The sequence below is a fragment of the Medicago sativa genome, chromosome 7, assembly GCF_051527215.1.
Source record: "Medicago sativa cultivar Bolivia chromosome 7, Bolivia_mono, whole genome shotgun sequence".
NCBI lineage: Eukaryota > Viridiplantae > Streptophyta > Magnoliopsida > Fabales > Fabaceae > Medicago > Medicago sativa.
The window spans coordinates 69,830,550-69,852,470 of NC_140755.1; the positions used below are offsets into that span (position 1 = coordinate 69,830,550).

The window sequence follows — 21,921 nt, forward strand, 5'->3', positions numbered from 1 at the left end:
TCAAATATTTTCGCGTATCGTCCAAAAAACGGATTAACACCGACTAAAAAGTGTCACAATTCATCTAATAAAAGCAAATCATCTAAATGTTCCATAACATCTTCAAATTCTGTGTTTGCTTTAACCGGAGTGTCATCAAACATAATTGGATTGTCTTGATTTGTTGGCTTTTTTGGTGGAACCGGTCTCTCTTTTTGCTCAATGTCCATGAGTGTTCGGAAAGGATCGTGTTGATCCAAGAATTCATCCTCCCATGTTGCTACCTCTTCGCTTCTATGTAGCTTTCACTCCGTGGATGATGGAGGTAGTGGGCAACCATCTTTCAAAGAAAGAAGGACAAAATGATTTGGGATTAGACCAAGGCAAATCATGTTGCTTTTCGAGTTAACCGGAGGCCGACCTCTAAGTGGGAAAAAGGTCTCGGAGATGTCGTCTTTGTAGGTAGTCATCTCTAACACCGGCCTATTGTAACATGATGCAACGATGTGTCCCATATCCGGCAATGTCAACCATTTGTCGGGAGGTGCAAAGCTACTAGGATTTTTGGGAGGATACAATCCATCCAAGATGTATTTGTAATGGTCCTCGCTCGCATATATCTCCATGTATTTGCTCCTATGCTCTTTCAACTCTTGAATAAGTGCTCTCCGCACCATAACATGACTTTCTTCCGTCAAACCCACGGATTCGGTTATAGCCCTAAACCCACAATGTCCGTCACCAATAACATCCACAATTCTCTCAATGTATGGTCTCATGAATTTTGGCATGTAATACATAGGATTCGATGGATCATAATTTCTTGAAACCAAGCTAGGCATATGAACCGGAACCGGAGAAATGTCAATGCGAGCACCTTTTCTTTTAGGTTGTGAAGATTTTTTCCGTGGTGAAGATTGACTTTCCGGATGTTGAGAATCAATAGTCTCCCACGAAGATGGGATCCTACTACGTGTGGTTTTAATTTTTTTGGGAGCTCCTTTGGTTGCCACCTTTCTTGGAGGTGGTGACAACAATGTGGTCTCCGAAAACGCTAACAACTGCAAACCCTATTTGATTTCTAGTTTCATTTCGAACGGAACTCTTTGGAGACGTTCTTGGATAGCACGCCACTCATCCGCGACCGAAAACAAATCTTCATTACTTTGTTCTTCACCCATATACAACTTATGCCAATGCGGGTGTATCTCATCCAATCGAATCGGCTTGTTGTGACAGATTTTCATAGCAATGAAGCATGCACAAGGTAGGTCATACGACGTCTTTTGAACATAACCACAACTTTTCTTCTCGATGCACAAGATCTTATTCAAACATCGTATTACATTATTTTCATAGCAATGAAGCATGCACAAGGTATTACATTCTAGACACGTGACCCCCAACCCGGAGTACAAAGTGACATCTTTATATCGATGTTCCAAGATCGTAACGCTCCTACCAAACGATGATTGTATCTCCCCAAATTGGTTTGCCAACATCTCATCTATTTTTTGCCAACAAGTACCCAAATCACCCTTGGAGGTGGACAAATATTCCTTCATCACACCATGAGCTCCTTCAACTCTATTTGTGGTCCTACACCCAAGATGTAACATAAGGTCCGTTCATGCCCTCACTAGTTTGTCCTTGAAAGGCTTCAAAATGGTAGTTTCAACATAGTGAAGAAACTTTGGATGATCCTTACAAGCATCTTGGAATTCCACTAGATTACCCGCATATAACTCTTGAGTAGGAGATTCAACCAATCTTTCCCATGCATCAAATATGGTATCAACCAACTTACTATGCTTCTCCTCGTCGACAATCTTCTTTTGCCCATCCACCACAACAACATTTTGTTTAACTTTGCAATCAGTGATGATTATTGATCTAACATTTTTGCCAACATGGAAATAACAAAGTATTGCACTACTACCGGGGAGAAAATTTGTTACGGCATTCATCATACCCATGTCCCTGTCGGTCACTACCACCTTAGGCATATCGCTATTTGGTCCAAGAAGTTTAAGCAACATTTGCAAAGCCAAGTAAAGTTATCCTCCTTCTTCGACGTCATAAATGCAAAACCAACCGAATATGTCAAATAGGTTGAGGTGACTCCAACTATTTCAAACAATGACATCCTATACAAGTTGGTTTTGTACGTAGAATCATTATCAAAACAGTCGAAAAATTGTTAAACAACTTTACCGATTTTGGATGAGTCCAAAATATGTCTTGAACGGTTTGACTTTCCTTTTTTTTTTCTCTTACGAAATAAACATATCCATTCTCTTCCAACTTTGTGATTAGATATTGCATCTCTGTCAAGTCACCCCTTTTTGCCTTTTTGAATTTATGACGTTCATTGTAGACTTGCTTGATATTTGTCATGAACTCTTTCCTTTTATTCTTCAAATTTGTCAAAACATATTTGGTTTCACCGAAAAATCGGTCAAGTCATGTATAATCTTTTTGTCGTCCTCTGTTAATCTTCCGGCAAGAAGGTGCCCTGCTATGTAACGCCTGTTTCGATTATTTAATTATTTTAATGAGTTTTAGAATATATTTATATGATTAGTGTGATTTATAAGATTTTTGTGATTTATATGATTTTAGATAAATTTATGAGACATTGTGATTTATTTTATTGTTTAATAAAATAAGATTCGAAAATAAAATAAATATTAAGTTATGGGGTTATTTGTGTAGAGATATATTTGTTATTTGGTGTTAAAATATTATATACATATATATTTTGATGAAATATGCTATTATGTGTTATTTGATGTATTAATATTACTAAGTGGGATATATATATATATATATATTTAATTTAGAAATAAATAAAATTATGAGGAAAAGAGTAATTTTGAGGTGTAAGGGAAATTAGATGATGGGTTATAAATAAGAGAAGTTAGGTTCAGAAAGACATAGAACATACGATCAGTTTTTGGAGAAAACAAGGTTTAGAGAGAAGAGAAGAGAAGAGAAGAGAAGACAAAGAGAAGAGAGAAGAGGTTGCATCGATTGTTAAGGTAAGGGTGAGACTAGCATTCAATCTTATTATGTGTATGATTCTAACGATTAGATTTAACGAGTTGTAGGATGAGTTTGTGAGATTATGAGAAATTATGGTTTGAGTGAAAATTGATAATTAGATGATGGAAAACTGTTAGATTGATGTAAAAATTGTGTACAGACCTTAGATAATCCATGAGTAATCATAATCATAGAGCTTGAAGTGAAATTATGTTGTTTTTGAAGGTTTTCATGGAAAATGGGTCAAATGGTGATTTTTGTTGAAAGGATGTTTTAGTTCAAGTTTTATATGGATTTGGGTGTCTTTTCATGTTTAGAAACGTTTAAACAATTTTTGGGACCAAATTTGGGCTTAGAGGATTCAAAATTGGGATTTTGGGATGAAAAATGGAGTTTTCCTGAGAGCTATATCTGACAGCATTCTCTGTTTCATGTTTTTGCATTTTTTCACACATTTCAGTTTTGAATTGGCTTTAGGTGTAAACACGAAAGTTGTAGGTATGGATGTTAGCTTTCTAATGACGTTAGCTTGACTTCAAAAGGATTTATAGAACTTGAGTTATGGTCAAATTACTGCACGTAGGTCACAATGAATTTTTATGGACTTTCAGCACAAATTTTCCGAATTTAAAATGAAAACTGGTATTGATCGGTACAGAATTGGTCTTAGGCGTAACAGGATGTATGGACTCCTCACAAGTGTGTGTCTTTAGGTGCTCTGATACGTAACGGGATGAGAATTTTGTCATTGTTTTCTGTTCCTTACGTATTGTTTTATGAGTCTTTCAAGAATTATTGTTGAACCAAGATATTATGAGATTTTATGTTGAGGCCCTTGTGCCAAAGACTATTTAAGATGTTGAACTATTCCGCTGCGAAGTTTTAAATATTACGTTGTTGGATTTTGAAGGATAAATAGTTATTTATAGGGATGGCAAAGCGGGCCGGCTCACCCCATTTAAGCCCGCCCCGTCTAAGCCCGCTAAAAACGAGCCGAGCCGAGTCAAATTTAGTGACCAAGTCCAAAATCTCACCCCGCCCCATTTAGTGGCGGAATTGCGAGTTGGCGGGCCGGCCCGCCAAACAAAAAAAATTGATTTTTTCTTACAACTTAATTGTTACAAAAAAAAACTATGTTGCTTTTATCATAAAAATATAAAAAAAAAAAATAGGTAGCAAATAAATTTGTGAAAAACAATATAATCACCAAATTGTCGAAGTCAACATTATAGTTAATAGCAAAATAAGGCAAATGCGCAACATAAAACAAATCATAAAATAATCCAACAACCAAATAAAATCCAAAAGAATAAAATAAGTCTCAAAATAAATAAACTCAAAAACCAAGATAAATCCAAAAGCATAAAATAAGTCTCAAAATAATCGCAACAACAATATAATAATTCTTCTACTAAGTCAATCAACTCCAAGTCAATCATCATCTAAGTTATGAATATATGGTGCTCCTCTTCCTCCTCCTGTTGTCGTCATAACATAATTGTTCCCAACGAGTTATGCGGGCCGACCCGCCCTGCCCCGTGCCCGCCCCGTTTTTCAACGAGGCAAGACGAGCCGAGTCGACTATAAAAAACGAGCTCAAAACTTCGACTCAGCCCGCCAAAAATAGCGAGCCAAACGGGCCGACCCGGCGTGTCAAGCCCGTTTTGCCACCCCTAGTTATTTATTCAGTTTATGAATTTAAGAAAAGAATGTGACATTCCGTTTACGTTGATAAACTCTGATTTTATTATGAAATTTTTAAGTTGGGAAAACGGGGTGTTACATGTTACATACGACACCATCTCATGGTTGTGAACGCCATTAAGAATAGCCAATTTCCAAGCATTGTCTTCCCTGACGACATATCCACGCACCTTGAACAAACACCCACATTTTCTTGATCCCGTTGCTTCATTCTTCACTTTTGTCTTCGGCACTTTGTGCTCGCCACTCCGTCCACAAACCAACTCCAACATAACATTTCTACTTTCACAAGATCTTCTAATGATAACCGTAAATCCAACCCTATTTGCTTGTCGACGGACCCAACCAAACAATTCGTCTTTATCTTTCCATGTGTCTCGGGTCGAAAAGAAATGAGCCGTGTCCACTTCGTTGTCACGAAGTTTCCACACATCGGAATTGACGCTTAAACCTCACCTTTAATGGAAGCTTCGACCTTAGCGGGAGCTTCAACCTTAATGGAATCGACAACTCTAGGTTTTCGATCACCCGCATTCTCAACATTATCTATAAATAAACAACATACAATTACGAAACTAATTAATAAACATGTATCTAATCTCATTTTTTTTTTGTTACGTATCTAATATCATATAATAACATAAGCAAACCAAAAAAACAAAAGAAAAAAAATTTGTGGAAATTTTTTTTTTTGGCAATAGCTACTGCCAGTTGAAAATTTTCTAAATTTTCTAAGTGTCTAGCGGCAGTTAACAGCCGTTCACTCCCAGCGGTAGTTAACTGGCGCTACAACGCGTGTCAGAAAAAAAACCAGAAAAAGCAATCAAATGTAATGGATTTTAATGTTGAAATATCTGTTCTTTGATGCATGTTGTGTGTAGAAACGTCCTAGCAATCGATCAACAATGATTTGGTACCAAGATTTTGACACAACATTTTTGAAATGAGATTTTTTTAAGTTTAGGTAATGGTGAGGTAAGGTGATGAGTGAATAGGAGGTAGGGGTTTTCTGGTTTTGGAGGGAAAGAAATGAGCGACAGTTAACAACCACTGGAAGCTAGCGGCAGTTAACTGCCGACGGTTTTCCCAACGGTAGTTAACTACCGCTGGGGGCAATTATGTCATTTACTTGTGTCATTGTGAAGTTTTCAATGTGAGAAAAGCAATTTTCTATTACAAATTTTGTGAATAAATTGAAAACGACAGCTGTCAAAAGATGATTGGAGCATGAGGATTTCCTGTATAAACATGCCAAGATAAGATCTATCCTGTCTCTCCTCACGTACATGAATGAATGAATAAATGTATGGGCTTCTCTTCTCACTCCAATCAACACATCTTCTCACCATAACAGTGAGTGAGAACCGAACCAACTCACAGATAAGATAGTCTCAACTTCAATATTTTCAGGTGAGAACTTATGCTTTATACACCTTTCGCCATCAAAATCAAATTCTAGTTCTAATTTACGCATAATTCTATTTATTATATTGTTATATATCTTAACTGACCTGGAGACTGTTTGGATTTCCTACCTAATGTTTGGTAGAACTTATGAAAACACCTTATGACATTGTTCATAAGCTGTTTTCAGCTTATTTTTGTAAGTTTTCCATTATAATTTAAATGTCAATTAATTATTTTATTGTTTGATATAGAAATCGTGATAACTACAAATATGTTACTCATCCAAACAGGCCATGTATGCATTTCGATTTCGTGGATAAGTTAACTATGAGATCTGTGCTCTTACTACCTTGGTAAACGAGCAGAGATTTTTCCATTTCTCGAAGGAAATGGAGATGTTTATTACTATAGTTTTAGTATATAAATGTCTAATTATCATCACTAATTTTTAAAATTTGTGTGTTTATCTCTTTTATTCACTCCAAAATTATAGTAATGAACAACTTCATTCCTTGTGAGAAATGGAAACGGATCCTTACCCTTTGTAAAGGACCCTGTTGGATTCATCTTTCTGTTTTTTTTTAATTCAAATCAAACGTGTAGGGCAAGAGAGCTACAATACAACGTCAATTTCTTTGATGGATCCTGATTGCGGTGAAAGCCATAGATATAGATATGATGTATTTATCAGTTTTAGAGGTCCTGACACCCGCAACACCTTTGTTAACCATCTCTATGCTCATCTCACTAGAAAAGGTATTTCGACCTTCAAGGATGACAAATCACTTCAGAAAGGTGAATCCATTTCACCCCAACTTTTGCAGGCAATTAAAGATTCGGGGGTTTCTATCGTTGTCTTCTCTAAAGATTATGCTTCATCAACATGGTGTTTGGATGAAATGGTTGCTATTGATGAATGCAGTAGAAAATTGAAACGAGTTGTTTTCACTGTTTTCTATGACATCAATCCATCTCATGTAAGAAAACAAAGTGGAGTGTATGAGGATGCCTTTGTTTTACACACCGAGTTATTCAAACACGATCCAGACAAAGTTGCTCAATGGAAGAGGGTCATGACTTCTTTGGCAGGATCAGTAGGTTGGGATGTCAGGAATAAGTAAGTATAAATGTTATTATCTTTTGTTGTTTTACATTCTTAAGAAGCATTTATGCCATTCAATTAATTTTTGTGTGTGTGTGCAACATACTAGTTTACAAATCATGTTTGTTTGAGAAAATTGTATTTCTCTCTTTAGTGAAAGCTATTTTGCACATTTTTATCAGTCACATTATATCCGCTCATCATCAATCATCATCATACTGTTCCTTCTTGTTTTTCCCTTGGTTTCTTGAGTGATAATTATTTTAATGATCTTATTTCCCTCCTTTGCTTTCAGGCCAGAGTTTGAAGAGATTGAACAAATTGTTCAGGCCGTGATAAAAAAATTGGGTCATAAATTCTCAAGGCCTGCTGATGACCTTATTGGAATACAAACTCGTTTAGATGCATTAGAAAGCCTTTTAAAACCAAGCTCAAAGGATGATAGTTTTCAAGTTTTAGGAATACGGGGGATGGGCGGAATAGGAAAGACAACTCTTGCAACTGTCTTGTATGACAGAATCTCGTCTCAGTTTGATGCTTGCTGTTACATTGAAAATGTTTGCAAAGTTTACGAAGATGGCGGTGCTAGTGCTTTGCAGAAACAAATTCTCTGTCAAACTATGCAAGAAAAAATTCTAGACACGTATAATCCTTCTGAAATAGCAAGAATTGTAAGATATAGGCTACAACATATAAAGTTCCTTGTAGTTCTTGATAATGTTGATCAAATTGAGCAACTGCATGATTTGGATATAAAACATTTATTGCTTCACCCGGAAAGTAGACTAATCATAATCACTAGAGATGAGCATATTCTTACAACATATGGATGCATAGTTTATGAGGTTGAATTGATGAATGATGATGAAGCTCATAAACTTTTGTGTAAAAAAGCCTTCGTAAGTGATTATTCAAGCAGTACATTTTCAGAGCTGATTCCTGAGGTTTTGAAATACACTCAAGGTCTTCCATTGGCAATTAGGGTAATAGGTTCTTTCTTGCATTCCCGAAATGCCAAGCAGTGGAGAGCTACCTTGAATAGATGGAAGAATAGTCCGCCGGACGAAATATTGAAAGTACTTGAAGTAAGTTATGATGGACTATTTAAGGAAGATAAAGAAATATTTCTGCATGTTGCTTGTTTCTTTAAAGGAGAGAGGAAGGATTATGTAAGCCGAGTTTTAGATGCTTGTGACTTGCAACCTGATATTGGAATTCCACTTCTTGCTGAAAATTCACTCATAACCATTAAAAATGAGGAAATTCATATGCACGAAATGTTGCAAGAGTTGGGGAAGAAAATTGTTCGAGGAGAACATCCAGATGACCAATATTTTGGAGTAGGTTGTGGCTTTACCGGCATTTCCACCATGTGATGATGACTGAAAAGGTAACATATCTCTTCATACAGATTTTTATTTTATTTTCTTATTTCCATTAAACTATACCTTCAAATAATTATTTTATATTTCTATCATAAAGAATCTAGTTAATATTTTTCTGATACTCAATTTTAGGGTAAAGGAAAGAACAAGTCAGAAAAATCTTGTGTTAGATCATATGTACTTTATTTGGTAGTTCAATGCATTATGGGTGATTGTTGGCCACTATGTTGCATAGGTTCGGGTACAGTCAAGGCCGTTTTCGAGATTTTGGTGGCCTAGGGCGAACCTATAATTTGGGACTAATAAATATATATAAACATCAAACTTGATACAAAAAACTACGCAATTTTTTTTAGGGCCTAATAGACCCCTAAAAGAAAAATTTGGGGCCCAAATTTCGTACTTATTTTTTGGGGCCTAGGGCAGTCGCCCTCTTCGCCCTGCCTCTGATACGGCCCTGGGTACGGTACCCGATACGATACGGGTACCAGTACGAGAATATGACATTTTTAAAAAAAGTAAGGTACGGATAAGTTAATAAAATCATAAGTTTTGTTATAAAATACTAGCGAAAAGACGGTCACTCACATGCCCGTCTTTCTGCTATTTTATTGCGCTAACGTTTTTTTTTATTAAATTTTGATTTTGATTAAAAATAAAAATATAAATGTTTGTTGTTTTCAAGTTATAACAAACCAAACTAACCATGATTATCTATTTTAATGACAACAACAATATAACAAAAATATATAATCTAAACTCTTTTTTTTTTCAATGACACCAATAACAATTTTTATTATAGAAAAAGTTGTTTAAAGGTATAATTGGGACAATGAAAAAGTAAGTATAAATATACTCATCTAGTTTGTTACACTTTTTAAATGATAAAGAAAGAAAAAAACCAAACTTGTATTATTATCGTGCTTGTTACATTTTTTTAATACTTAAATTTATTCTTATCTATTTATTACATGTGTTATTTGTATTGAAAATTGAGGGTATTTTTAGAAAGGAAAAAGTCAGCCCAAAAATGCTGAAAAATGTAGTTTTCTTTATATATAGGATAGATAACATCAAAGAGTTAAATTCTTCAATTCGCAACAAAAAAAATCACAATAGAATTTTAAAATGTCGAAATTTAGAGTTGGTTACAATTAAAAAAAACTCACACAAATAACATTATATTGTCACCTTAATGTATAAGAGAATGCTATAAATTTCACTCAGAGTACAATAATGAACAAAATGATGTACTCGTACGCGTACCCGGTACAGGTGTGTACCCGATACATATACTTCATCGTTTTACAAGTACCCATGCTTCAGAGGTTGGCGGACATGATTTTGAACAAACTTGATTCGGTTAAAAATGGAGTGATGAGATAGATGTGATAGATAGGTGATGTGATGTGATAGAGAGCGATAGAAAAAAAATAGGCTGCAATTTTTGTTGGGTAAAGAGCAGAATTCAAATTTAATAAGCTTGAAACAAACGCACCCAAACACATACTCAAATCATTTACCGTTTTCATTCCTTTTTATAATATACATATTCTTACTTTTTTTCTTAATTTTTCAGAAAGCAATAGAGGCTGAAGCCATAATTCTAAATCTGAAAGAGGATGACTTCGAATCCAATGAGTTGAGGGCTGAAGATTTGCCAAAAATGGAGCGCTTGAAACTGCTTATATTAAATCATAAGAATTTTTCAGGAAGACCCTCGTTTCTTTCTAATTCCCTGCGTCATCTTTTGTGGAATGGTTACCCTTTCATTTCTTTGCCATCAAATTTTCAACCATACCACCTTGTTGAATTGAGTATGCCTCACAGCAGCGTTGAACAACTATGGACAGACATCCAGGTAGATTTAGAAGTCTTTTTATCTCCATACCCCCCAAATAAACATTTGAGAAGTTAAATGAGGTAGCATTTAACAGTTGAGATTAGAAAGTATAGCATTTTAAAGAAACTATACATAATATAGGCAATATATGTCTTCAAGGTCAATATAGGAATATGGGTTAAATATGTTTTTGGTCGCTATAAAATTGGAAACTTTTAAGTTTAGTCCTTACTTCATTTTAATAGTCCTTTTAGTCCCTACAAAAAAAAACATTACTTATAATTTTAGTCCCTGCTAAAACAAAGTTTGTTTAATTATCCTTCAACTCTTAGATTTTTGAACAATTTTTTTAGACAAGTTTAGAACACTGAAAGATTCATTTACTAAAATTTAGAATTTTTTAACTTGAAACGAATTAAATATGAATTTTTTAAAACGTCAAAAGTTAAAGATAAAAGTAACAAAATTTGGACGTAGAAATCAAATTTTGCGATAATTTTTTGTAGAGGAACTTTTATTAATGTTCTTAATACGTCTGCAAAAAATTGTTCAAAAACTTAAGAGTCTAAACATGAATTAAACAAATTTGAATTGAGTAGGGACTAATACTGAGTGCAGAAAAAAATTAGGGACTAAAAAAACTATTAAAATTAAACAAGGACTAAACTTAAAAGGTCCCAATTTTATAGGGATCAAAAACATATTTAACCCTAGAAATATATGTCTTAAAAGTCTTGGAATTTATCTTTCTAAAGGTCAAAATATGATGTTTTCCAATACAAAATTGCTACTTTTGGATTCCTTAACATATGTCCTTGGGGCACATGTTAGCAAGACCCTATATGTTCCATGGTGGACCAATTGTTTAAAGTTAAAATATTTAAATGTTTTCATATTTATTTTTTGTTGTTATAATGCAAATATGCTTATAAAAGGTTTAATGTTGCATTTTGATTTTTGAAAAGGACTACTATTGCAATTTTGAATACATATACTAAAGTGAATTACTAAAATCCAAATACGACATATTGATGGCTAATTCTCTGCTTCACAGCAACTACCTTGTTTGAAAAGGATGGATCTTAGCAACTCTAAAAATCTCAAGATGACCCCATGCTTTAAAGGGATGCAAAAGCTTGAGCGACTAGATTTTTCTGGATGCATAAGCTTATATTATGTGCATCCATCAATTGGACTTCTTAAAGAACTTCAATTCTTGAGCTTGCAGAACTGTACCAGTCTGGTCTGCTTTGAGTTTGGCAGAGTATCAAAGTCAAGTTCTCTCAGAGTTCTGTGTCTCTCTGGTTGCACAAAACTTGAAAATACTCCAGATTTTGAGGGATTATTAAATCTTGAGTATCTTGACATGGATCAATGTACAAGTTTATATAAAATTGATAAATCTATTGGGGATCTTACAAAGCTTAGATTCTTAAGTTTGAGAGGCTGCACAAATCTTGTCAGCATACCTGACAGCTTTAACAATATGACAAATCTTATGACACTAGATTTATGCGGCTGTTCTAGATTCACGAATCTTCCGCTGGGATCTGTATCCAGTTCTCATACTCAGCAATCTTTGATTTCTCTTGACTTAAGCTTTTGCAATATATCTATTGTACCTGATGCTATTGGAGAGTTGAGGGGTTTAGAGAGACTAAATTTACAGGGCAATAACTTCATTGAACTACCCAGTACCATCGAAAGACTTTCCAGTCTAGCATATTTAAACTTGTCACATTGTCATAGGCTTCAAATTTGGCCTTTGAGTCCAATAGAAAGTTGTCCATCAGATTCAGTGGGAAGATATTTTAAAACAAAGTCTGGATCCCGAGATCACAGATCAGGATTATATATTTTTGATTGTCCTAAGCTGGCGGTATACCCAAGTATCCTTTTTCCAGACAGAGAACCGTTAGCATACTTTTTTTTTTTGCCGAAACTGCCAGCATACTTATTTAAATTGCTAAAAAGACTAGTTGAGGTGTGTATTATGCCTACCTTACCTTACCTTCCCCCTCGAGTCCAGTTTCAGAGTCGGTCACTTCTTCTCTTTTTCTAATATATGCATACTTGTCTGTATTTCAGGAACCTCGTCACTTCAGATGTGGCTTTGACATTATTACTCCTTGGGAACAAGGATGTTTTCTTCATGGGTTTGATTACCGATTTGACTGTGATTCGATAATAAGGATAAAGGAATCTGATATTGATGTCGACTGTCTCGGCTATCTTTTTTCCATAGTATTTAATGTGTATAATCGTTCTAAAGTGTCTGATTCTCCCCATCAATCGCTTTCCTCACCAATGCCACATCCTTTTTATCTTTCTTTTGAGAGTGAATGCACAGAAGAATGCTTTGATATACCACTTAATTTGAAACAGAATATGGTTGATGGCTCAACTTATAATTGGACAATCTATATCTCTCGGGAACACTGCCATTTTGTGAAAACAGGAGCACAAATCACATTTAAAGCTCGCCAAGGTTTGATTATCAAGGAATGGGGATTGCGTGTCCTAACCAAGCAAGACATAGAGGGCTCAGAAATGAAACAGAGCATACGTCTTCCTTTACAGATTGTGAATGTAGAAGAAAGCAGCATCAGCAGTAGCTTGGAGCCTAAAATCCAACTTCCTTACAATTGGTTTGTTTCTGATGAAGATGAAGCCGAGAAGGATGGAGCCAAGGGGAAAGAAACTGATCTCTTTAATCTTGGCCTTTTTACTGGAAGTTGATAAGGAATGGGGCTTGTGCATGCTAACAAAGAAAGACATAGAGGACTCAGAATGCATAACACCAGGAACTAAGGATCTGAGAGGAAAGAAATTATCTGACGAAGATCAAGCCATGATTGATGAAGTTAAGAGTAAAGAAATTGGTCGCTCTAATCTAGGCCTTTTGACAGCTTAGGTAAATCATGTTTATCCAAGAATTTCTCTTCAATTAAATATGTTGAGCACATGATTCCTAATCTAATCATGTTTATTATCAATGTTTGCTGTTTTTGGTTGTTGGGTTGCGGGTGTTAATTTTCAGATTGTTTTTAATCATTATATGTTTTGTCTAATTGATCACATTTAGTCACGCTGCGATTGTTGCTGGCTTTATATATGCCTTTTTCACTGAAACACTTATATATGGTTGAAGACTTATTATTAAGAGATGAAACACTCAAACAAAATCTTTTTTCAAAGTAAAGTCACAATAACCTTTGATGTGAACCATACCATTTGACAGAAGAGTTTTAAGACTATTGTTACTTGTTATTCTCCTATTTTTCAGCCTTGGTTTATTTGTCTGTCTATCACTCATTAGTTGACTCTAATTAGAATTCTATATGTTCCACAGTTTTCCATTATATTCTGCTACTACAGCTTGATATACCTTAATGCTAACATCACTATGGTCTCTCAAAAATGCTAGGAACAAAAATCATTGTGAAATTGAAGAGAAACCTCAAGTTCAAGTCTGAATATTCTTCAAAACTGTGTCTTGGAATCCAAAAATTGTTTGCGGTGAGTGTAGTGGTGTGACCATAAAGATTGACTTGTAAATAGTCTTGATCTTAGTGTAGAATCAAAATATGATGGATTTGACAATTCAAGTGTCTTTTCAGTCTACAAAATATCCATAGTTCGAATTTGGCTTATAATAACTTCAGTTTTGTTATTGCATCTGGATTCAACAGGCTGTTGAACTTATCAAATCTGAATTTGTCCCAATAGAGATTAAATCTGCAACATATTATGCTCCATGGAAACATTCATACATTTTCCAGAATCATGTGCTCTAAGAACTCTAGATCTCAATTGGTATCAAATTTCTGTGTCGTGGTTTTGAAGGAAAGCAAACTCCACAGTCGCATTAGATGTCCTAAGATCAACCATACTTGGCACATGCTTCAAATTGTTTATCTGGTTTTCAAATTGTTTATCATGGGTCTCTTTTTCATTACTATAAAGAAGTAAAATTAATTTTCCTCTTTGAGAATGTTTAAAGAAAAGAGTGTGATCTTATTTACTTTGCTTATACCCTAAGCACACCATTGATTTTGTCAAAGAGTATGATAACCATCTGCAACGGTTGCATAAGGAATCTCTTAAAAATAATATATGGAGTGTCAAAGAAGAAGTTTACTTAAAAAAATATTGACAATCAAAAAGTCATGTGATGATTGGCACTAGAATCAATAATTCAAACACTCTCAGAGCTAGCTAAGTAACGTTTAATGTTCAAACTACAATAGATCTATTTTCAGTCTTATTGATTGATACTGGTAAATAAGTATTCTCAAGAGAATGAAAAATAACTTTAAAACAACGACACAACGATATAGGAGTAAGAAACCGCAAAGAAGTTTGGAAAGAAAACTACAACAATGACTAGAGAGTTTATGCAAAATCGAGAGCTCGTGATACCAAATAGAATTGAAAAATAATTTTCTAAATATTTGTATTGCAAGGTAATTTGAGTACAAGCACTAGTGTTTAAATAGACTATGCCATACCTAACGAGTATAATCAAAGGGCCAACTAAAATCTATACAAATAATTACACAATGTAAAATTAGGGTTAATATGCCAAGTAGCTCGTGTAAATTGGGTGAGGTCTGAAAATAGATTATAAAAATAAAAACACAGATTTTACCTCTGTAATTTTAGATACTTCGTATTTTCACTTTTTACATAGGCTGTTTGATAAATAATGTTTTAACAAGGTGTGGACTAATTATGAAGAATTTAAAATTATAGGGATAAAATCAATATTTTTATTTTTAATGGGGCTATTTGATGCATTAACCCCTAAATTATACTTACAACAAATTGATATATTATCTCTTAATTGAACATGCTTCAAATCATCTTTATTATTTAAAATTAATAGCTTCAGGTTACTTTAATAATTTTCATTAAAACATATTTGTTAATTTGCACTAATTTATTAACTTAGATCCACTTTTATTTTATAACAAATAGCTTGAGGGATATTTACTAAATTGTCTCTTATTTTAAATTGGTTTACACTAGTGGATATTAGTTTTTTTTTTATCCAAATAAAAATGTGAACTTTTGTTAACTTAGACATTCATGTTTTTCGTTGGTCTAAGTTAACAAACATCATATATATATATATATATATATATATATATATATATATATATATATATATATATATATATATATATGAATGAGTGAAAAATTGAGGGAATGAAACTCATAAAATAAAGGGTTAATAGTGCTTTTCACCCCTGTAATATATGCCATTTCAGGTTTTCGCTCCTGTAAAATTTTCGGTTCGATTTGCATCCTTGTAAAACTTTTTTTTTCCAGAAAACACCCCTCCCCCATCCAACTCAGCAAAATCGCATACGTGGCACTGAATTGCCATTTTTTTTAATTGGCCACACGTAAAAAAAAATTCCACGTCATATTTTATTTTTAAAATATTTGAAAATAAATTTTTAAAAATAAAAAAATCCAAAAAATCATAAATATATTCAGTTTTTTTCCCAAAAATTTTAAAAATTGAAAAATAATTTTTAAAAAAATTCTGAAAAAATATTAAGATTTTTTCGGAAATATAAAAAAACATAAAATTCTTTTTAAAAATTAGAATTTTTTTTCCAAAAATTTAATACTACTTTTTTCCAATCTACCCTCTAATTAATTAATACTACTTTTATCAATCCCAAATCAATACACGATAAAGGATAATTTAATAAAAATATCACTCTTTCTCAATCATTTATATATTTTTCTTAATCTGTATTAAATGATAAAAATGTCACTCATCATGGGATAGTATAAATAGGGAATATTTTTGGAAAAAATAATAATAAATACATCTAGTAACTTATATTAAGGGGCAAAATAATATTTCAAAGAGGGTTTATAATTAGGGATGGAGGGAGTAGATAATTTAGTGATCTTATTTTCCCTCTTTTCTTTCAGGCCAGAGTTTGATGAGATTGAAAAAATTGTTGAGGCTGTGATAAAAAAATTGGGTCATAAATTCTCCAGGTCTGCTGATGACCTTATTGGAATACAACCTCGTATAGAAGCATTAGAGAGTCTTCTAAAACTAAGCTCAAGGAATGGTGGTTTTCAAGTTTTAGGAATATGGGGGATGGGTGGAATAGGAAAGACAACCCTTGCAACTGTCTTGTATGACAGAATCTCATATCAGTTTGATACTTGTTGTTACATCGAGAACGTTCACAAAATTTATGAAGAGGGCGGTGCTATTGCTGTGCAGAAACAAATTCTTTGTCGAACTATAGAAGAAAAAGTTCTAGACACGTACAGTCCTCCTGAAATAGCAAGAATTGTAAGAAATAGGCTACAGAACATAAAGCTCCTTGTAGTTCTTGACAATGTTGATCAAATTGAGCAACTGCATGAATTGGATATAAAACATGTATTGCTTCGCCCAGAAAGTAGACTAATCATAATCACTAGAGATCAGCATATTCTTAGAGCATATGGAACAGATATAGTTTATGAGGTTGAATTGATGAATGGTAATGAAGCTCATAAACTTTTGTGTAGAAAAGCCTTCGTAAGTGATAGTTCAAGCAGTGCATTTGCAGAGCTGATTCCTGAGGTTTTAAGATACACTCAATGTCTTCCATTGGCAGTTAGGGTAATTGGTTCTTTCTTGCATTCGCGAAATGCCAGGCAGTGGAGAGCTACCTTAGATAGAATGCAGAATAGTCCGCTGGACAAAATATTGAAAGTGCTTCAAGTAAGTTACGAGGGCCTAGAAGAGGAAGATAAAGAAATATTTCTGCATGTTGCTTGTTTCTTTAAAGGAGAGAGGAAGGATTATGTAAGCTGAGTTTTAGACGCCTGTAACTTGCAGCCTGATATTGGAATTCCACTTCTTGCTGAAAAATCGCTCATAACCATTAAAAATGAGGAAATTCACATGCATGAAATGTTGCAAGATTTGGGGAAGAAAGTTGTTCGAGGAGAACATCCAGATGAACCAGGATTTTGGAGTAGGTTGTGGCTTTACCGGGATTTCCATCATGTGATGATGACACAGGTAACATATCTCTCCAAACCGATTAATATTTATATTTTCAACATAAAAATCTAATCAATATGTTTTTGAATCAAGATTTTATGGTTAAGGAACGAACTAGTCAGGAAACTTGTTCAAAGTGTAATTATATTTTCCTCACTCCAAGGAGACTAATGAGGCTTAAAGTAACAACTCATTAAATGTGAGATCATGCATTGCTTCAAGTGATTGTTCTCTTAGGATTGAATGTAGTTCAATGCGTTATGGGCGAGTGTTTGTCCAACGTGATATTAAACAAACTTGATTCTCTACAATTGATTTGGTTAAATTATGTTTGAAGTGATACAATTTATGATTAAATGTTTTTACCCTAAAGGTAAACTTTTGTAAAAAAATTAACCTAACGCAAAGCACTCTTCATTACTTCTAGTCAAACCAATGTTTGCAAGCTTAATCAATTTTGGTTGGAAGTAACCACATATCTGTATTTTTATTTGAAATTATGTTGATACATGAAAAATAAACCTGACAGATAGTTTTCATCGTTGTCTCTAACAAATACTCAAATCATTTAGCTTTTTATTTGTTTTTATAATATGCTTATTCTTAAATTTTCAGAGAGCAATAGAAGCTGAAGCCATAGTTCTAAATCATAAAGAGGATGACTTCAAATTCAACAAAGTTGAGAGCTGAAGATTTGTCAAAACTGGAGCACTTGAAACTGCTCATATTAAATCATAAGAATTTTTCAGGAAGACCCTCATTTCTTTCTAATTCCCTACGTTATCTTTTGTGGAATGGTTACCCTTTCATTTCTTTGCCATCAAATTTTCAACCATATCACCTTGTTGAATTGAATTTGCCTGGCAGCAGCGTCGAACAACTATGGACAGATATCCAGGTACATTTACTACTCTTTTCATCTCCATGCCCCGAAATAAACAGTTGAGGAATTAAATGAGGTAACGTTAAACAGTTTAGAAGTAATACATTTCAAAGAAAAAATATATTACATATTGCATATGGTTGCACAACTATTTAAAGTTAAAAAATAAAAAAAGTTTTAATATTTAAAGTAATATTTTTTGAAAACTCCTTAAAAGTTAAACGTACATATGAGTGGTGGGTTTTTATTTTATACAAAATAAATAGTATCCACATTCCTCATTTACTTTTAGAAGAAGTGGCACTGCTTATATAGATATTGAAAACATCAATAATTTTGAAACATTAATAGAAGATAAAATATTAGAAGTTTAAAATCAGAGAAAGTAATAGTTACCATAGTCAGTATATTTTAATTATGTACATGATTGCATGAATTTTTCAAAAAGCTTTTAAACAATGAACTAGTTGAAGTGCTTTTTTTTGTTGTTAGCACAAAGTATTACATGACTCAAGTCTTTATGGTGTCACCTACTCCAAGTGACAATACTTTTTATTGTTATAATGCATGTACGCTTATAAAATGTTTAATATTGCTTTTTGTTTCTTGAAAAGGACTATTATTGAAATTTTGAAAACATACTAAAGTGAATTATTGAAGTTTTAATACAACTATACTAACATATTAATGGCTAACTCTCTGTTCACAGCAACTGCCCTATTTGAAAAGGATGGATTTGAGCAACTCTAAAAATCTCAAGATGACTCCACACTTTGAAGGGATGCAAAATCTCGAGCGACTAGATTTTGCTGGATGCATAAGCTTATGGCATGTGCATCCATCAATTGGACTTCTTACAGAACTTCAATTCTTGAGCTTGCAGAACTGTACCAGTCTGGTCTGCTTTGATTTTGGCAATGTATATAAGTTAAGTTCTCTGAGAGTTATGCGTCTCTCTGGTTGCACGAAACTTGAAAATACCCCAGATTTTAAGGGATTAATAAATCTTGAGTATCTTGACATGGATCAATGCACAAGTTTATATACAATTCATAAATCTGTTGGGGATCTTACAAAGCTTAAATTCTTAAGTTTGAGAGGCTGCACAAATCTTGTCAGCATACCTGACAGCTTTAACAATATGACAAATCTTATGACACTAGATTTATGCGGCTGTTCTAGATTCACGAATCTTCCGCTGGGATCTGTATCCAGTTCTCATACTCAGCAATCTTTGATTTCTCTTGACTTAAGCTTTTGCAATATTTCTGTTGTGCCTAATGCTATTGGAGAGTTAAGGGGTTTAGAGAGACTAAATTTACAGGGCAATAACTTCAATAAACTACCCTTTTCCATCCAAAGACTTTCCAGTCTAGCATATTTAAACTTGTCACATTGTCATAGGCTTCAAATTTGGCCTTTGAGTCCAATAGAAAGTTGTCCATCAGATTCAGTGGGAAGATATTTTAAAACAAAGTCTGGATCCCGAGATCACAGATCAGGATTATATCTTTTTGATTGTCCTAAGCTGGAACGCCACCGAAATATCCTTTCTGCAAACAGAGGACTGTCAGGTTACTTACATAAATGGCTAAAAAGACTAGTTGAGGTGTGTATTATGCCTACCTTACCTTACCTTCCCCCTCTGGTCCAGTTTCAGAGTCGGTCACTTCTTCTCTTTTTCTAATATATGCATACTTGTCTGTATTTCAGGAACCTCGTCACTTCCGATGTGGCTTTGACATTATTATTCCTTGCCAACCAGGAAATTTTCTTCATGGATTTGAACACCGATTTGACTTGAATTCAGTAATAAGGATGGAGTCAGATATTGATGTCGACTGTCTCGGCTATCTTTTTTGTACAGTATTTGAGGTGATTCAGGTGAATAATGATTCTGAAGTGTCTGATTCTCCCAATCAATCGCTTTCCTCACCAATGCCACATCCTTTTTATCTTTCTTTTGAGAGTGAATGCACAGAAGAATGCTTTGATATACCACTTAATTTGAAACAGAATATGGTTGATGGCTCAACTTATAATTGGACAATCTATATCTATCGGGAACACTGCCATTTTGTGAAAACAGGAGCACAAATCACATTTAAAGCTCGCCAAGGTTTGATTATCGAGAAATGGGGATTGCGTGTCCTAACCAAGGAAGACATACAGGTCCCAAAATTTGGAGAGGGCATACGTCATCATTTACAGGGCTCAAAATTTGGACAGAGCATACATCTTTTTTTTGAACAAAGACAGAGCATACATCTTCCTTTACAGATTGTGAAAGTAGAAGAAAGCAGCATCAGCAGTAGCTTTGAGCCTAAAATCCAACTCCCTTACAATTGGTTTGTTTCTGATGAAGATGAAGCCGAGAAGGATGGAGCCAAGGGGAAAGAAACTGATCTCTTTAATCTTGGCCTTCTTACTTGAAGTCGATAAGGAATGCATAACACCAGAAAATAAGGAGCTGAGAGGAAAGAAATTATCCGACGAAGATCAAGCCATGATTGATGAAGTTAAGAGGAAAGAAATTGGTCGCTCTAATCTAGGCCTTTTGACATCTTAGGAAAATCATGTTTATCCAAGAATTTCTCTTCAATTAATATGTTGAGCACATGATTCCTAATCTAATCATGTTTATCAATGTTTGCAGTTTTTGGTTGTTGGGTTTGTGGGTGTTAATTTTCAGATTGTTTTTAATCATTATATGTTTTGTCTAATTGATCACATTTAGTCACGCTACGATTGTTGCCGGCTTTATATATGCCTTTTCCTTGAAACACTTATATATGGTTGAAGACTTATTATTAAGAGATGAAACACTTATATATGGTTGAAGCTATGAAGCACGGACACTCCTCGGATTAGGCGTGTCCCGGTGTCGGACACGTGTCGTGTCCGACACCGACACTTGTAATTACACTGAATTATGTGATTTTTTCAAATTATTAGCTGTGTCCGTGTCGTGTCCGGTGTCCGTGTCCGTATCCGTGCTTCATAGGGTTGAAGTCTTGGAATCTAAGAATTGTTTGCGGTGAGTGTAGTGGTGTGACCATAAAGATTGACTTGTAAATAGTCTTGATCTAAGTGTAGAATCAAAATATGATGGATTTGACAATTCAAGTGTCTTTTCAGTCTACAAAATCTCCATAGTTTGAATCTGGCTTATAATAACTTCAGTTTTGTTTTTCCATCCGGATTCAACAGGCTGTTGAACTTAACAAATCTGAATTTGTCCTGATAGAGATTAAATCTGTAACATATTATGCTCCATGGAAACATTCCTACATTTTCCAGAATCATGTGCTCTAAGAACTTAAGATCTCAATTGGAATCATATTTTTGTATTGTGGTTTTGTAGGAAAACAAATTCCATGATCGCATTGGATGTCCTAAGATCAACCATACTTGGCACATGCTTCAAAGTGTTTATCAGGTTTTCAACAATTTCAGTGGTTCACATCCAAGAAAATGCTGTTAGCTTTTATCACTGCTTCCCTACCTTCTACAAATAACAGGATGGGAATCAATATGGGT

The 21,921-nt window shown here is 34.1% G+C and overlaps 2 protein-coding genes and 1 pseudogene across 4 annotated transcripts; 2 read left to right on the forward strand and 1 right to left on the reverse strand.

The window, feature by feature from the left end:
- Window positions 1-284: 284 nt before the first annotated feature.
- LOC146908092 (uncharacterized) lies at window positions 285-1,985 on the reverse strand. The gene is made up of 2 exons (XM_085729222.1): window positions 1,620-1,985; window positions 285-1,040 (listed from the first exon to the last, which is right to left on the reverse strand). The coding sequence occupies exons 1-2, from the start codon at window positions 1,983-1,985 to the stop codon at window positions 285-287; spliced, it is 1,122 nt and encodes a 373-aa protein (XP_085585348.1).
- A 4,070-nt stretch (window positions 1,986-6,055) lies between these two features.
- On the forward strand, window positions 6,056-14,246 carry LOC146908093 (uncharacterized). Of its 2 annotated transcripts, XR_015018049.1 has the most exons (7): window positions 6,056-6,138; window positions 6,739-7,252; window positions 7,533-8,627; window positions 10,202-10,483; window positions 11,520-12,449; window positions 12,554-13,379; window positions 13,893-14,246. XR_015018049.1 is itself a non-coding variant. In XM_085724370.1 (6 exons), the coding sequence occupies exons 3-6, from the start codon at window positions 8,613-8,615 to the stop codon at window positions 13,202-13,204; spliced, it is 1,878 nt and encodes a 625-aa protein (XP_085580496.1). In that variant the 5' UTR covers window positions 6,056-6,138; window positions 6,739-7,252; window positions 7,533-8,612; the 3' UTR covers window positions 13,205-13,468. The 2 variants fall into 2 exon arrangements, 1 of the variants encoding a protein (XP_085580496.1); XM_085724370.1 differs by lacking the exon at window positions 13,893-14,246 and having other exon boundaries at window positions 12,554-13,468.
- On the forward strand, window positions 6,056-20,930 carry LOC146908094 (TMV resistance protein N-like; annotated as a pseudogene). The gene is made up of 7 exons (XR_015018051.1): window positions 6,056-6,138; window positions 6,739-7,252; window positions 16,421-16,989; window positions 17,059-17,516; window positions 18,114-18,396; window positions 19,091-19,990; window positions 20,095-20,930. The product of XR_015018051.1 is annotated as a TMV resistance protein N-like (transcript).
- Window positions 20,931-21,921: the final 991 nt, after the last annotated feature.

Coding starts and splice junctions, on each gene's coding strand:
- LOC146908092 (XM_085729222.1), bottom strand. CDS start 1,985: ATGCCTAAGGTGGTAGTGACCGACAGGGACATGGGTATGATGAATGCC. Junction 1,041..1,619: donor AGCCTTTCAAGGACAAACTA/GTGAGGGCATGA, acceptor TAGGGTTTGCAG/TTGTTAGCGTTTTCGGAGAC.
- LOC146908093 (XM_085724370.1), top strand. Junction 10,484..11,519: donor AACTATGGACAGACATCCAG/GTAGATTTAGAA, acceptor TCTGCTTCACAG/CAACTACCTTGTTTGAAAAG. Junction 12,450..12,553: donor TGCTAAAAAGACTAGTTGAG/GTGTGTATTATG, acceptor TCTGTATTTCAG/GAACCTCGTCACTTCAGATG.